At 38.0% G+C, this 16,924-nt stretch overlaps 1 protein-coding gene across 4 annotated transcripts in view; it reads left to right on the top strand.

Moving 5' to 3' along the window:
• Positions 1–16,924, top strand: part of AVL9 (AVL9 cell migration associated) — a 94,791-nt gene that overhangs the window by 14,847 nt on the left and 63,020 nt on the right. For all 4 annotated transcript variants that reach the window (XR_003431943.1, XR_003431942.1, XR_003431941.1 and 1 more), the window contains exons 2-8: positions 3,072–3,192; positions 5,402–5,487; positions 8,110–8,181; positions 11,119–11,208; positions 11,902–11,968; positions 13,135–13,175; positions 14,293–14,331. Coding sequence is in view for 1 of the 4 variants with exons in the window: in XM_027102245.1 (XP_026958046.1) it covers positions 3,072–3,192; positions 5,402–5,487; positions 8,110–8,181; positions 11,119–11,208; positions 11,902–11,968; positions 13,135–13,175; positions 14,293–14,331 (516 nt within the window). In the remaining 3 variants the exon portion in view is untranslated. The remainder of the gene's footprint in view (positions 1–3,071; positions 3,193–5,401; positions 5,488–8,109; positions 8,182–11,118; positions 11,209–11,901; positions 11,969–13,134; positions 13,176–14,292; positions 14,332–16,924) is intronic.

Here is a 16,924-nt window from a genome sequence, read left to right as displayed (position 1 = left end):
CCTGGTGGTCCAGTGGGTAAGACTCCACGCTCCCAATGCAGGGGGCCTGGGTTTGAGCCCTGATTGAGGAACTAGATCCCACACGCATGCTGCAACTAAGAGTTCACATGCTGCAACTAAGAAGTCCGCATGCCCCAATGAAGATCCCACCTGCTGCAACTAAGACCTGGCGCAGCCAAAATAAATAAATAAATATTAAATGGGAGGTTGAGTGTTGTCATACTACTTTATTTTGGCATTTTCTAGATTAAACTTGTCAAATGAATACAAAAAAAAAAACCACACAACATGAGAGTTGTGAGTTAAGTTTTATTTGGGGCAAAATGAGGACTATAGCCCAGGAGATAGCCTCTCAGAAACCTCTGAGGAACTGCTCTGAAGAAGTAGCAGGAGAGGTTAGTATACCTGTGATTTTTTGTTTTATGGAGATTTTGTTTATTTATGGCTGCACTGGGTCTTCATTGCGGCGTGTGGGCTCAGTAGTTGTGGCACACAGGCTTAGTTGCCCCTCGACATGTGGGATCTTAGTTCCCCAACCAGGGATCGAACCTGCATTGCCTGCATTGGAAGGTAGATTCTTTTTTTTAAGGAAATACCCTAAATCTATTATTATTATTATTTTATTTATTTATTTTACTTTTGGCTGCGTTGGGTCCTCGTTGCTGTCCACGGGCTTTCTCTAGTTGCGGCGAGCAGGCTTCTCATTGCGGTGGCCTCTCCCTGCAGAGTATGGGCTCTAGGTGCACAGGCCTCAGCAGTTGTGGCACACGGGCTCCAGAGTGCAGGCTCAGTAGTTGTGGCGCACGGGCTTAGTTGCTCTGCGGCATGTGGGATCCTCCCGGACCAGGGCTCGAACCCGTGTCCCCTGCATTGGCAGGCAGATTCCTAACCACTGCGCCACCGGGGAAGCCCTGAAGGCAAATACTTAACCGCTGTAGCACCATGGAAGTCCCAGTATACGTGTGAGTTGGTGAAGGGGATGTGTGCAATCAAGCACACATTTTGGCAGAGGGTTGCTGCTAGTCACGAGGAGCAGATGTCTCCGTTAATGATTTTAGTGCTTGTCTAGATATGAGAAGATGCAAGAAATTGGGCTCAAATCTTCTGAAAAGATCTAACTCTCTGAAGGCCCGTTCTGCCAGTTTTTCCCAGAGCACAGAGTGCCTCATTCCTGATCTCCTCCCTGAACTCCTTTCAGGGTGTGTTGAAGGTCAGTGACTGCAGTGGCTAGTGACCTAATCCTTGTAGAGGCAGATTGCAAGTGATAAGTTTTAGTTGGCAAACTTTTTGGATCCTAGAGAGCAACATACTTCATGAAGTATTTGTGAGAATTTGAGTCCATTATGTTTATATTTATTTAGAAGCATGTTTATTCCATACTAAATACTTTTAAAATAAATACTGTACATAATAATTAGTGGTTTTCCAAAAGAAATTATTTTGTGATAATTACCAGTACTTCTTAGGTGTTATATATTGGACTTTAGTGTTTACATAAAATACAATAATTTTCTTGTTTCTTTTTTTTTTTTTCCCTGTTAAAATAAGAATTCTGAGTTGGGAATTTTTTTTAGCTCTGTAACTACCAGCTTCATAGCATCGGCTTTGAATTTATGTCTTTCCCTCTGTGGCACACCTTGCCTTCCCTTACACTTTTAAGATTAGCCAATATAAAACTGGTGTCATAGAGAAGACACAGAGAAATGTGAAATGTAGCTTGAGATTATTTATGCCCAGCCTTCAGTTAATTGATGTTAAGTAACTGATCCTTTCAAACTGAAATGTTGATTGCTTCTGGAGGTGGGCGCAGGGAAATTTAAACATTTTCAATATAGAACTAGATCACCTGTTAAAAATAATCATTATTAAAGTCCTTTTATAATCGGCTCTCATGTGACTAGTGGCACCTTGATTACCTTGAGATGTGGGGAAATGAGCCATCATGTCTTTCCACATTAAAGATGGAATCTAAAAGTGATTCTTATCCCTATGTTTTTCCAACTTCAGTGTATTTATTACTAATGCAGTGCAAATTCCTGCTTAAATATACTTTGAAAGAAAATTAAACATAAGACACTTACATCAGTATGATAACCCAAGTCCTCAGCATTTAATTCTGCCTTCCTCTCCAAAAGTCTCATTGAAATAACAACAAAAGAAACCCCATAAGCAAAGGGAAAATGTTAGTAAACCTAGGGAATGCCAGAAACCGTGGGCTTATACTAAAAACTTTGTTATTTCTACAAGACAAACAGTATTAGAGAGACTTCATTGATCACTTCTCAGTCTTGGGAAAAAAATAACCTAAAGTGGTGGTTAATGCCCATTCACCTCCCTAACAACCCATCGAAACCATAGACTCAAAGCTTCAAGTATTGGGAGCAAGGGAGCCAATTGATGGGAAGCAAATCTAGAACTTGGCCCAACTTCTTAGGCTCCTTTGTTGGATCTCTCCTACTCAGTTCAGGAGGATATTGGTTTTTCTCAGGGCTCCATGTCCTCAATTACCGTCTATTTGATAACAGCTTCCACATGTACATCTCCAATCCAGTCACCACCACCACTACCCACTACCCTTGTGCACATCAAAGTTAAACTCCTTTAAATAAAAAAGGGGAAAAAGGCTTACTAATTTTTTTTCCCTCATTTTTTCTTTCTTTTTTTCTAGGGTTTTTTTCTTAACTTTATGTATTTATTTATGGCTGTGTTGGGTCTTCATTGCTGCTCACGCGCTTTCTCTAGTTGTGGCGAGCAGGGGCTACTCTTCGTTGTGGTGCACGGGCTTCTCATTGCAGTGGCTCCTCTTGTTGCGGAGCACGGGCTCTAGGCGCGCGGGCTTCAGTAGTTGCAGCACGCGGGCTCAGTAGTTGTGGCACACGGGCTTAGTTGCTCCGTGGCTTTCCTCCCTTTTTCTTTTTCCTCTTCTATACCATAGGTTTGCTGAAAATGGCATCAAGAAGTGTGGCTTATCCTTAGTTCTGTCATTCAGAATTTGAAAGCATTTTTGTCTGCCAGGATATAATGCTCCCTTTGATCATCAACCTGTTGGCTAACATTCCTTACCATTTTAGGTTGAATTCTCTTACCCGCCCCTGATTCCAGGAGATGGACATGACAGTCACACTTTACCTGAAGAATGGAAGTATTTGCCCTTCCTTGCCTTACCAGATGGCGCACACAACTACCAAGAAGGTATGTAAACAGACAGTGGAGCAATCAGTAGGTGGCTTTTTAAAAAATTTGCCACGAGTCTGAGTACTTTGGTAATGAAAGACCTTTGGCCTGTTGTGACTATTCATAAAATATTTAAATGCTTCTTTGGAGTTGACTAGTTAGTCATATACTAGAGGATCTGCAGAGAAGTGCCAGGCTTATATTGGTAATGGTTGGTGGACACTGGCCACTCCTTTGCCAAGAGCTCTGGCCAAAGTAAGTAACTAGCCATATTAGGACATCTGCTACTGGTAGCACTTTCTGCATTTAAACTTCAGACTCCTTTCAGAGACAAACTAAGGAGCTTTACCTGTACCAGCTGCAGATTGATTGGAGCTCTAGCTTCGTCCTCTAGTGCCCACCTGAAAACAGCTGGGATTGCTTCTCCACCTCTGGAGCACTGCCATCACAGTGCTCTGCTTAAAAGTTGGCTTGCATGCGTGGGGAGCATGTTAACACCCTCAAGGAAAGCAGTGCTGTGAAGTTAGTACTGAGTCTCCTATCACCGTATAGATGAGTGCTTTGAATGGTTTAATGAAGAAATAAATATACTATACTTTATCATGGTATTAGAGGCTCTACCGAGACACAAGATTAAACTTGGTTTGGCTACTTATTTTTCTAATATTTACTAATTTTTGTATGAAATGAAGCAAATATTACTCTGCAGTTTAACATAAAATTAATTTTTTAAATTTATATTTATTTATTTTTGCTGCATTGGGTCCTCGTTGTTGTGCACAGGCTTTTTCTAGTTGCAGAGAGAGGGGGCTTCTCTTCGTTGCGGTGCGTGGGCTTCTCGTTGCCCTGGCTTCTCTTGTTGCAGAGCATGGGCTCTAGGTGCGTGGGCTTCAGTAGTTGTGGCTTACGGGCTCTGGAGCGCAGGCTCAGTAATCGTAGCGCACAGCTTTAGTTGCTCCACGGCATGTGGGATTTTCCCAGACAAGGACTCGAACACGTGTCCCGTGCATTGGCAGGTAGATTCTTAACCACTGCGCCACAGGGAAGTCTCTAACATAAAATTAAAATGCTGTACTTTTAACCTCACACGTCTTCTTTTTTTAACCTTTTTATCATGAAAGCTTTTAAACATACAGAAAAGTTGGAACAATAGTAAATATTCCACAAACTTTCTTTATATATGTGTACAGTTTTGCCTATACTATTTGAAAGTCAGTTGCAAACATCATGACACTTTAAATACTTCAGCCTGCATCTTGTAAAAATAAGATCATTCCCCGGGATGACTTTCGATTCTTTTACCACAGCTAAGAGATTTAACAGTAATTCCATAATATCATCTCATATCTAATCTATGTTCAAATTTCCCCAATTGTCCCAAGAATTTCTTGGATCTATTCAAAATTTATGTGTTGCCTTTGGTTTGTATGATTCTTTTTTTATATATATATAAATTTATTTATTTATTTATGTTTTTGGCTGCATTGGGTCTTCGTTGCTGCATGCGGGCTTTCTCTAGTTGCGGCGAGCAGGGTCTACTCTTCATTGCGGTGTGCGGGCTTCTCATTGCGGTGGCTTCTCCTGTTGCAGAGCATAGGCTCTAGGTGCGCGGGCTCAGTAGTTATGGCTCACGGGCTCTAGAGCTCAGGCCCAGTAGTTGTGGCACACGGCCTTAGTTGCTGCGCGGCATGCGGGATCTTCCTGGACCAGGGCTCAAACCCGTGTCCCCTGCATTGGTAGGTGGTTTCTTAACCACTGCACCATCAAGGAAGTCCCTAAGGATAAACTTTTTTTTTTTTCTTGTTTCTTGTTTTTGGCCACGCGGTTTATGGGATCTTAGTTCCTGACCAGGGGTAGAACCCAGGCCCTTAGCAGTGAGAGTGCAGAGTCTTAACCACTGGACCATCAGAGAATTCCCTGTATGATTCTTTACTTTCTTTTTATCTGGAATAATCCTGTATAATAAAGTATTTTCTGAGAAAAGTGATTGTAGTCTCAATTCGACCTGTTATGATTCAGCCTCTTGGGCTTTTTGTCATGCGTGTACACTGGAAAGCAGTGAGAGGAATTCTAAGAAACCAGTGGTTGTGATGCTAGAAATCAGTCTGACATGGGTTCCTGTTACTTCATCGTTTTTGTTTAAGTGACTGCATTATAATAACATCAAAGTTCATTATTAATATGGGTAGTCCACTTTGGTATTTACCTTTTTCTGTATATCTCTTAGATACTGTGTTTTTTCACTTGCCACCCAGAAATGGAAATGGAGCCACTGTATATGGTATCTCTTGCTATCGACAAATTGAAGCCAAGGTACAGTTAAAATGAATAACACCAAAAAACACTAAAAAATTGTTTAATTGTTGGCCACTTAAGATGTAGAATTTGGGGAAATACATAATCTTTATGTTTCATGTGGTACCTGTGATAATGTTTTAAAGTGTTATAAACCATGTAGCTGTTTTCTCTATAGTACCAGTTTAATTCACATGAATGTTTTTCTAAGTTGACATTGGCGACTAATTATATTTGTATTGTATAATATTTTGTACATTGTTTTTAGATATTGATACCAAAATTATCCATTTGTCTTCAAAATACTGTATGTCAATTCATGGTGTCCTTGAGTTTTCTATTTCTAGTGTTTGGTATGTAACTTTAAAAAATGGAATGGTAATGAGTGTTGTATTTTTTTTTAAGGAACATTCTAGAAGTAATGGAAAGTACTTATAGTAGCTGCAAACTACTTGCAAGTTATCTTAATTATATATAACTAAGATTTTGATCATTCTTAAACTTACCTTCCCGCTTAATGCCTAACTTACTATAATATCTCTAATTAATAAATTTAAATAAATCACGATGGGTAGCTTCCCCTTTCCTGGTTTGCTTCTGTGCAGCACCGTTCTCTTGGTGGTGGGGATACCCTTTCTGAGTAAAGATCTCTTTCCTCTTATGAAATGATTAATACTCTGAAGTAGTGAGCGCTTTTCAACCTCGGCTTCACTGTTGGAATCACCTGGTGAGCTTTAGATACTTGGGATAACTAGGTTCCAACCCCAGAGATTCTGATTTAACGTTCTGGGCATCAGGAGTATTAAAAGTTTTCCAGGTGATTCTAATATGTAGGCAAGACTATGAACCGCTGCTCTAAAACAATGGTTTTTAACCAGAACTACATGGAGACTCTTTTTTTTTTTGGCCAAGAGACTTTTTTTTTTTTTGGCCACAGCATGCGGGATCTTAGTTCCCTGACCAGGGATCGAAGCTGTGTCTCCTGCAGTGGAAGCATGGAGTCCCAACCACTGGACTGCCAGGGAAGCCCCAGAGACTTTTTTTTTTAAATTTAAGTATACTTGCCGGGCCTTTCCTTCTACAGACTGAAGTAGAATCTCTGGTAGTAGATCCTAGGCAATTACAAAGTTTTAAAAGCTTCCTCAGGTGGGTAATTAACTTAGTAAGTCTTTAAAAATTTTCTTTCAGCTTTTATAATGAACGTTTCAAACACGCAGATAAATTAAAAGAATTGCACAATAAACACCTGTATACCCACCATCTCCATTCAACAGTTGTTAACGTTCTACCACATTTGCTCTGTGTGTGTGTGTGTGTGTGTGTGTGTGTGTTTCCCTCAGGCATTTAAAAGTAAACTGCACGAATAAATCCCAGCATACCCAAAGTAGTTAACTACTGTGAAATAACCCTCCATGCGCAGGGCCTGGAACATAGGACACACCCAGTAAATGTTTGTGGTTCAAATGAATAACTGAGTTTAAAGATAAAGAAACCTGCGAATAATTACGCATTTGATTTCTTCATGTACCTTACATCTTATTAGATGAGATGAATTGAGCTGCTGCCCTTTCTTGGAAATCTGTTCCTTTCACTACCTCTTATCCCCTGTAAATTGTATAACCACTAGTAAAATTATTCCTCTGATGCTGTTGTCATTAACAACAGTTCTCATGCTCTACATAGACAGCCTTTAAGTGGCATTTCATACTGCGTGTCTCCGACGCCTCTTGAGTCTGACCCACTCCAGAGTATATTGGGGTTGCCCATTCCTCCAGGTTGTTCTCACCTCATATGATAACCAGACAGATAAAGCAGATATCAGAGAGCCCTAGAGCCTAGGAGAAAGCCTTTCCTTTCCTTTTGAACAAAGCTGAGACCCGATGGATGAATCCAATCAAGGTAAAGAGGTAGAAACAGATTGAGGAAAGGCTCTACTCTTGATGTAATCTAATGACGAATCATCAGTCCTCAGGCAGTTGAAGACACTGAGACCCCATGGTCCTCAGGACAGATCCAAGGAGACAGGCAGTACACTGGGGGGGAAGAGTCATTCTTACTGCCCTCACAGCCTTACCTGAGGTTGATCAAGTCCTTTTTCCTACTAGCAGAGAACTGCAGATATCTCACATAGTCATCTTCAGAATCACCAAGGCTTGAGTTACGGCTCAGGGCTGGGCTACAATACAATACAGGTGTGCCAGGATAGACTCCAGTAACGTAGAATAACCAGCTTAACAAAACTGCTGACAATTCTTCCATCTCTGGAGAAACAAGCTGTTAAACTGTCCCTTTCTCATCAGAAACATTAATCTCCGAAAGGGGTGTCCATTTTAAAACCAGAACCAGGGATGACTGATTTGCATTATGGATGTGGCAATTTACACGTCAAGTAATCTCCACCAGCCTGAATTCCTTGAGAGTAGAGATTGTCTCTCACTGTTATGTTCCCATTGCCTGCCAGATTCTGGCAGAGTGCTCTGGCTGACACTTATTCATTCAATAAATACCTTCTGAGATTCTCAATAAGTGCTTTTAATTAAGTGTAAGATACTTTTTCTGATTGCTGTGTTATATTGAAAAATAATTATTTTTAAATATGTCCATGAAATATTTTTAATAATGACTATTTGTTTATAATAGGCATTGAAGGTACGGCAAGCAGATATCACCAGAGAGACCGTTCAGAAAAGTGTCTGTGTTCTAAGCAAGCTGGTAAGAGACCAAATAACCTGTTAATGTTAAACACTCATGGCAGCTTTTTATTTGATGATAAAGCATTATTAGAATGAGGAGAGGTTTATGAAAACAGTGATATATTAAAATTAGTCAGAGGCTTATTGTTGATGCTCTTGCATCTTCTCTTTGCCTTTCAGCAGGTTCACTCTCATTTCCCCTCTGCCCAAAACTACTTAAAAGGGAGGAAATCTAATAGATCAGTTTTGGGGAAGGAGGTTGATACGTGAGCAAAATGAGGCATCTGATATATTTAATTTATCCAGCTTTGTTTTGTTCTCGAGACTGTAGATAAGTAATATTTTACTAAAATTCAAAGTATCATAATTACTCAGATTTTATTGATGATACAAAAGTGCATGGCTCTTTACAGTGAAAAATTGTATCCCTAGCTTGCTCTTTAAAAACTGAAAATGTGTGGGCTTCCCTGGTGGCGCAGTGGTTGAGAGTCTGCCTGCTGAGGCAGGGGACATGGGTTCGTGCCCCGGTCCGGGAAGATCCCACATGCCGTGGAGCGGCTGGGCCCGTGAGCCATGGCCGCTGAGCCTGCGCGTCCGGAGCCTGTGCTCCGCAACCAGTGAGGCCACAACAGTGAGAGGCCCGCATACCGCAAAAAAAAAACACAAAAAACTGAAAATGTTTGAGGAAAGGAAATGACATAATGAATTGTACTATAACAACACTTTAAAATTGTTTCTTCTCTGTACAGGTTGATCAGATGCAAGTTTATAATCATTTTAACTTTTTAGTTTTCAAAAGAAAATATATAGCATTTCTTATTTTTCATAGCTGTCTCTATTAAATCATTTGTGATGTCCCATTTGTATTATTAATGGGTTAATAACACCTTTACCAGTAACACCAGATGCCTAGTTCTACATGTAAAATATAGTCCCCCCACTTCTGTTTGTGGGAAAAAATATCTAGATATCTATCATATTAATTATCTTAGATCTATATGATTACTGAGTACAAATGTTTCTGCAGTTAACCTAACGCAAAACAGAATATTTCATTAGCCTAGTCACCAAAAAAACTATGGTTTTATTTAATTATTTCTTCTGCAGTTGTTCCAATTTCTTATATTCACAGACAATTTAAATGTAGCTTGCTTAGTACTAAGCTTTAAAAAAAAAACCTGAGTGAGAATAATTTAGTACTATGGACCTTACTAATAAGATTTTGACGATCAGGATATTTGTTCCAAGAGAGTAATTTTTTGTTTGTTTTTTGGCTGCATTGGGTCTTCTTTGCTGCACGCGGGCTTTCTCTAGTTTGCAGCAAGCGGGGGCTGCTCTTCCTTGCGGTGCACGGGCTTCTCATTGCAGTGGCTTCTCTTGTTGCAGAGCACAGGCTCTAGGCGCGTGGGCTCAGTAGTTGTGGCTTGCGGGCTCTAGGGCACAGGCTCAGTAGTTGTGTGCGTGGGCTTAGTTGCTCTGCAGCATATGGGATCTTCCCGGACCAGGGCTTGAACCCATGTCCCCTGCATAGGGGGACGGATTCTTAACCACTGTGCCACCAGGGAAGTCCCAAGTAATTTTAAATATAGGGCAAGAATAGTCTCCTAGAAAAGGAATGGTTATAAAAGACTTCAATATCAGAAAATTGGTAAATTGCTAATCTGATTCCTGTACACAGTTTCTAGAAGGGTAGCCTGAAAAAATATACATCAGTGAATTATTGTTTTTTAATGCTGGACCAGATGACCAAAGTATAGGAGTGTTGGATATTGAATAAACACAACATGTTGAAAGGCTTCCTGAGTAATTCTTCAAAGAACAGTAATAATAATAATAAGTGCCACTTATCAAGTGCCTATATGTCAGGTATTCTATACCAGGCACTTTTTAGATATAGTTGTCATTTTAATCCTCGTAAGAAGAGAGATCTAAGTATTTATTGTTCTCATTTCACAAATAAAGATATATCTCAGAGAAAAAATGTCTAACTCTCATGAACTTGTAACTGCTATATGATAAAATTGGGGTGAAAAGCCAGTTTTATCAGACAGACAGAGCCAGCTCACACAAAAATGTTTGGTGGTTCATAGTGCATTTTAGTCTATATATAAAAATATATTTAGATAGAAATAATGATATATTAACCGGGATATTGGGGGAGAAAACTATTCCACTATTACTTGTTTTAACTAATTAGAGTATATATTCAGCATAGTCTCTGCATCCTAAAAAGGACACAGAAACCAGAAAACATCTAGAACAGAACATAAAAGGATGGAAATGGTAGGAAGAAGGTTTTAAATAGAGAAATAAGAATTAAGGAGTAACTTTTTTCAGATATACAAAAGAATATTATATAGGATATTATAAAGGACACAGACTAGTTTTAAGCCTCTATAGAGGGCAAAAAAAGGGGAAATGAAATTAAATTTAATCATGAATGTTCAACTGAATATAAGAATTAGTGCTATAAGGATGATTAAACGTTACTACAAGCTAGCAGAACAGTGTGCAGGATTACAATATGTTTTAAATTTTATGATAATGATGGCTAGCATTTAAGTGCTTTCTATATGCCAGATACTCTAGAAAGTGCTTTTACCTGTGTTATTTAATATGAGAAAGCCCCAGAAGATGTACTGTCTTTTCGTATACCCATGTTCACATCAGTCAGCAGACGCGGAGAGGTTAAGTGCCCAGAGTTACGCAGCTGAGTGACTGGAGCAAGACCCAGGAGGTCTGTGCTCACTCTCAACCCCGGTGCTCTGAGTGGGTCAGGCACTTTGCAGCTGCAGTCCAGGAGCTAGAACGGTGACTTAACGTTCAGCTGTGAATAATAAGATACTAAAGTTGTCAGTAACTTTTTCCTTCTCGGTCTTTTCAAGTTAAAAAGTCGTGGGGTGTTTGTTTTTTTTTTTAACTATTAAACTAATGGTAATTTCTCTTTTTCTTTAAGCCTCTCTATGGCTTACTTCAAGCAAAACTTCAACTCATTACGCATGCATATTTTGAAGAGAAGGATTTTTCCCAAATTTCCATTCTAAAGGTAACTTTATCCCCCCCCATAGATGTGTGTGAAGACAGATTGATGAATCAAGTAGATTTTTAATAGTGTGAGATAATCATTTATTAGCTTAAGAAGGACATTCTTGTTTGAAAATAATATTGAAGAGCCAATGATCATCCCAAAATGTACAGTTCATACTTATTAAACTTAATGAAACCATTTTTTATTAGAAAATAATGATTGACAGTTGACTGACATAAATGTTTCTGTTAATGGATAATAGCCCTTTCACTATGGCATTTCTTCTCTACATTTGTTATGTTATTAATACACTGAGCAGTATGTTTATATATCACATTTCTGGATCCTAACTCCCATACTAAAAAGCACAGAAAAACCACGTTCCTACTTTACTGAGGATGGATAATATGTTTTTCTTGAGGCTGCCATGGATGTATAGAACATGGATCTCTCCTGGATTCTAGTGAGAGTAGGACAGTTAGTTATTTAGCAAGGAAGTAGAGGAAATTTATCCTAGGAATCCGTACCACCATGGAAATGAATCAAGCTCTGATATGTAGAGGAAGAGAAGGAAGGATTGCTGGAAACTGGCAAGTTTCAGAGAGACAAAATTGCCTCAGTTAAAGAACCAATTTTCCCTTGGTCATCCTATTTCTAATTCAGTGTCTAAAATGATAGTAAAGTGTTCTAAACTGAATTTTTATTTTATAGGAGCTCTATGAACATATGAATAGTTCCCTGGGAGGAACTTCATTAGAAGGATCCCAGGTATATCTTGGTAAGTCACTTTTTTACAAGTCAGAAGAAATGCCCTCATTTCTTTTTGTTTGGCATGCTGAGTTGCATGTAAAACTTCATGATAAGCATTACGTTTCTATATGGGATCTAAATTCTCCAACATTTGATGCTGCTGCTTCCTTAAGTATCTTCTTAGACAGTATTTGCATTAAGAAGGGTTGTAACATACTTGTATCAAAATTTACAACTATTATTGTACAAGGAAAATTTCTGCTTTTCAGAGTAATAATGGAAGTTTGTTTTCCTTACATTAATGCTGACCAGGTCAGTTCCCTGTCATAACACAGAGGGAGAGCAAGAGAGAGAGATCTGCTTATGAGCTCTTTTCTATTCTAAGATTTTTCAAGTTGAGGGTTTTATGCTATTTTGACAACCCAGAACATTCATTCATGTGTTAGGCACTCAATAAATGTCCTTTTCATGTTTTAAAAAAATTGTTGATCACATAGTGATTTACGCTTGCTCAATTCCCATTTTAGCATTATGTAGCCAAACCCTGGAACTTCACTTTTGCAATCCTGTGTGTAATGTAAGCTGGTTACAAAGCTCCTATTCTGAGAATATGTTTTTCTCTAAATTAATTTATCTTGTCTTAAGGCAGATGATCAGAGAAGATTGTGATTCAGAAATAGTAACCTGTGGGGTGTAGTGACCAAAAACCATGTTTAAATGATTGACTGCCACAGTAGTACAAGCTTCATAGTTTCTAAACTTGGGTAATTTGTAAGATGGCTGGAAAATGGGGAGGTGTTAGAGCTGCATGACCACAACACGAGCCACTAGCCACACGTGACTGTTTACATTTAGATTAGAATTAATAGAAATTAAATAAAATTTAAAAATCAGTTTGTTAGTCACACTTGCCATATTTCAAGTGCTCAGTGACCACATATGGCTACTCTATTGAACAGTGAAGATTTAGAACATTTTCATTATTGCAAAGTTCTATCGCAGTGCTGTTTGACTGTTAACAGTATTTGATAAATTCTGATTATGTGTGTGTATAATGAGATATTACATAAATATTTAAATATTTGCATATTCCTACTTTTACCTGCCTTTCTTTTGAGGAGGTTAAAACTTTCTTTGACAAAAACAGTAGTTGGTAGTCATAGATTAGCTTTTTTTTTTTTTTTAACATTATAGGTTTATCTCCTCGAGATCTTGTGCTTCATTTTCGACACAAGGTATGATATGTTATTTAATTTATGACGTACTAAAATTACTTAACTGGGCAAATTCCATGAGCTGCATGGTCTAATGCAGAGCATGGCATAACTGTGTTTTAGTTTTTCTGAGACAGCTGTCATAGTGATACAAAGTTGAAAGTGTTCGTAGTGCTTATATGGTAGAAATTTCTAAAAGTATACAAATAGTGTCATTTATTTCTGTGCAGGATAGGATACTTTTTTCTATGGTTTTTGTAATTTTGGATATCATGAAATCAGAGTGGAAAAAAACTTCTTTTTTTCACAGGATGTTGTGTATCGTTCCCTGTGCTATAGGACCTTGTTGTTTATCCATTCTCTATATAATTGCTTGCATCTACCAATCCCAGACTCCCAATTCACTCCTCCCCCACACACACGTGGCAACCACAGGTCTGTTCTCTATGTCTGTGAGTCTTTCATAGATAAGTTCATTTATGTCATATTTTAGATTCCACATATAAGTGATATCTATAGCATTTGTCTTTCTCTTTCTGAGTTACTTCACTTAGTATGATAATCTCTAGGTCCATCCATGTTGCTGCAAATGGCATTATTTCATTCTTTTTTATGGCTGAGTAGTATTCCATTGTATATGTATACCACATCTAAAAGAAACATGTTTTTATCTTGCAGAGTATTTTATATGTTGCCCTGAGAGTGAAACATTTTCCAGTAAAATATCTATGCTTATATCTTTTGATCTTTATTCTTGAGGCGTCTGTTGACTGGGACATACACACATTGATCATTCACTTAACAGCTGTAATGAGTATCTGCTCTGTGAATGCCCTGGACATCCAGAAGTAAATGAATAGTACCTTAACTTTAAGGAGCTTGCAGATATTTCAAGCAAAAATGGCGCAACTTATTCCGAAAAGTGCAATTTGATAGCAATTTAAGTGGTATTCACATTTTTAGAGGACACAGGAATTTCTCAGTATAAGTTCATAATTTTCAATGTAGTGTTTAAAGCTCTAGAATTATTTAATATTATTGATTCAATGATACATGGTTATGTTTGAGGAGAGGCAAAGGCAAATGAAAAATAGGCTTGAGTTTCTTATTTTGATAGTTTTTTTTTTTCTTTCTTCAGGTCCTAATCCTGTTTAAACTAATTCTTCTTGAAAAGAAGGTGAGATTTGAATGTTTAGAATATTTAATATTTATTGACATTTCTTAAATACTATATAAAATTGAAACTAATGATAAAGTATAAATTAAGACTTTTTTGGCCATAAAAGTACAGTGGGCTAAAGCACATATTTTTGTCCACTACTATAGAAGTGTAAATTCATGCAGTCTCTTCTGGGGGCAATTTGATAGTATTCAGTTATCAGAATGGTTTTGACTATAGATAACAGAAAGTTCTCTTGATGGATTGATTGATTGCCATGCTGTGCCATGCGGCTTGAGGGATCTTAGTTACCCTACCAGGGATCAAACCCATACCCCCTAGAGTGGAAGCACAGAGTCTTAACCACTGGTCCACCAAGGAAGTCCCGAAAACTCAATTTAAATTGACTTAAAAAATAAGGAAATGTATTGGCTCGCTTCAGACTTCAGAGTGGATTGACTGAATGGTTTGACAATGTATTTAAATACCTAGATTTTTTCCATCTCTTTGTTCTGTGGTCCACAGTGCTTGCTTTATCTTGAGCCTAACTTCCCTTGTGGTGTAGGATAACTGCCAACAGTAATTGAACTATGTGCTTCCTTAGCTATAACTGGTGGCAGAGATAATACCTCTTCGCAAACCATTTAATAAGGATTCTTCCTGTCAATTCCTTTGGGCCTATGAGGCCATGTGCCTACCCAGAACCAATAATTGGTGCCAAAGAAATGCCTGTACTGATTGGCTTAAACCTGGGTTCCAGACCACTCTCTAGTACAAAGGGATGGGATTGCAATGATTTTAGATCAAAGATTTAGATGAGGAATTTTATACCAAGAGTCTACACACTAGGCCCCAGGGCCAAATCTGGTCTACCACCTATTGTAAATAAAGTTTTATTGGAACATAGTTACAGCCATTCTTTTCCTTATTGTTTATGGCTGCTTTTGCATTACAGTGGAAGAGTTGAGTAGTTGGGACAGAGACCAAATGGCCCACAAATGAAAAATGCTTACTATCTGACCCTCGATAGAGAAGTTTGCTGACCTCTGGTTTAGAGTAATCAGGAGCCATCCCTGGATCTGTGGCCAGTTGTATACACTGTGTTACTGTGCTCAGTAAAGTAGGGTGGAATGGATATTGGAGAGTCAGCCATTCACAATATCCAGTATATTTTGTTTCCATAAAAATGTTTATCCGTTTGGCCCAGTAATTGTTCTCTTAGAGGTTTAATTTCCAGAATTAATCTTAGTTGATGCAAAGCTCTATCTAAGAGATTCTTTCAGTCATTTTTAATAATGAATTATCAGTGACTAAGTAAGTATTGATTTATTTTGTATATAATTTCCAAACAACAAAAAAGATTCTGGGTGGGTTTTTTTAATTGTTGTAAAGATGTTTCATGGCATGTTAAGTGAAAAAAGTTTGCCCAGCTACATATCAAGCCCATGATTCCAATTTTATAATTAAATATATATTAATTGAAAAGAGTAGGAGGAAAGACAGCAACAGCTTGGTGAGAATATTGGCTATATTTTTAAGAAGGAAATACACTTTTCTATATTCTAGCTTTCTGGATGAATATGTATTCTTTCTTCAAACAGAAAAAAAGTAAATTTTTAAAAAGTGAATGAAACTAACATGTCCTAGTACAGTGTTTCAACCTTTCAAAATAGTTTATACTTGTAAAATACACATAACATATAATTAACCATCTTAACTATTTTTAAGTGTACAGTTTCATGGTGTTAAGTATGTTCCTGTTGCACTATTATCATCCATCTTTAAAACTCTTTTCATTGTGCAAAACTGAAACTCTGTACCCATTAAACACTAACTCCTCCTTCTCCCTTTCTCCCACCTGCTGGCAACCACCCTTCTACTTTCTGTCTCTATGAATTGGGCTACTCTAGGTTCCTCATATAAATGAAATCATAAGTGTTTGTTTTTGTGACTGGCTTATTTCACTTAGCATAGTGTCCTCAAGGTTCATCCATGTACAACAGATGTCCGAATTTCCTCCCTTTTTAAGGATGAATAATATTCCATGTATGTACATACCACATTTTGGCTGTCATGAATAATGCTGCTGTGAACATGGGTCTATGTATGTCTCTTCAAGACCTTGCTTTCAGTTTTTTGGAGTGTATACCCAGAAGTGGTATTGCTGGATCACATGGTAGTTCTATTTTTAATTTTTTGAGGAACTGCCATCTTTTCCACAGTAGCTAAATCACTTTACATTCCTAATAACAGTGCATAAGTGTTCCGATTTATTCTCATCCTCTCCAACACTGGTTATTTTCAGGTTTTTTGATAGTAGCCGTCCCTAATAGGTATGAGGTGATATCTCCTGGGTTTGGTTTGCATTTTCCTAATGATTAGTTATGTTGAGCACCTTTTCATGTGCTTTTTGGCCACTTGCATATCTTCCTTGTAGAAATGTGTATCCAAGTCCTTTGCCCATTTTTAATCAGGTTTGTTTTTTTTGTTGTTGAGTTGTAGGTTTCAAACTTTTTATTGCAACCCATAATAAAAAATGTTTTTCATTGAAACTTAGAGCACATGTGGATACATGTATCTGAAACAAAATTTTGCAAAATAATATTTAGCC

This window comes from Aethalodelphis obliquidens, unplaced genomic scaffold (assembly GCF_003676395.1).
Source record: "Aethalodelphis obliquidens isolate GAN/ISIS:26980383/991018 unplaced genomic scaffold, ASM367639v1 scaffold5, whole genome shotgun sequence".
In the NCBI taxonomy this organism is placed as follows: domain Eukaryota; kingdom Metazoa; phylum Chordata; class Mammalia; order Artiodactyla; family Delphinidae; genus Aethalodelphis; species Aethalodelphis obliquidens.
Note: the sequence above shows the minus strand (reverse complement) of the source record. Positions and strands in the feature narration are given on the sequence as shown.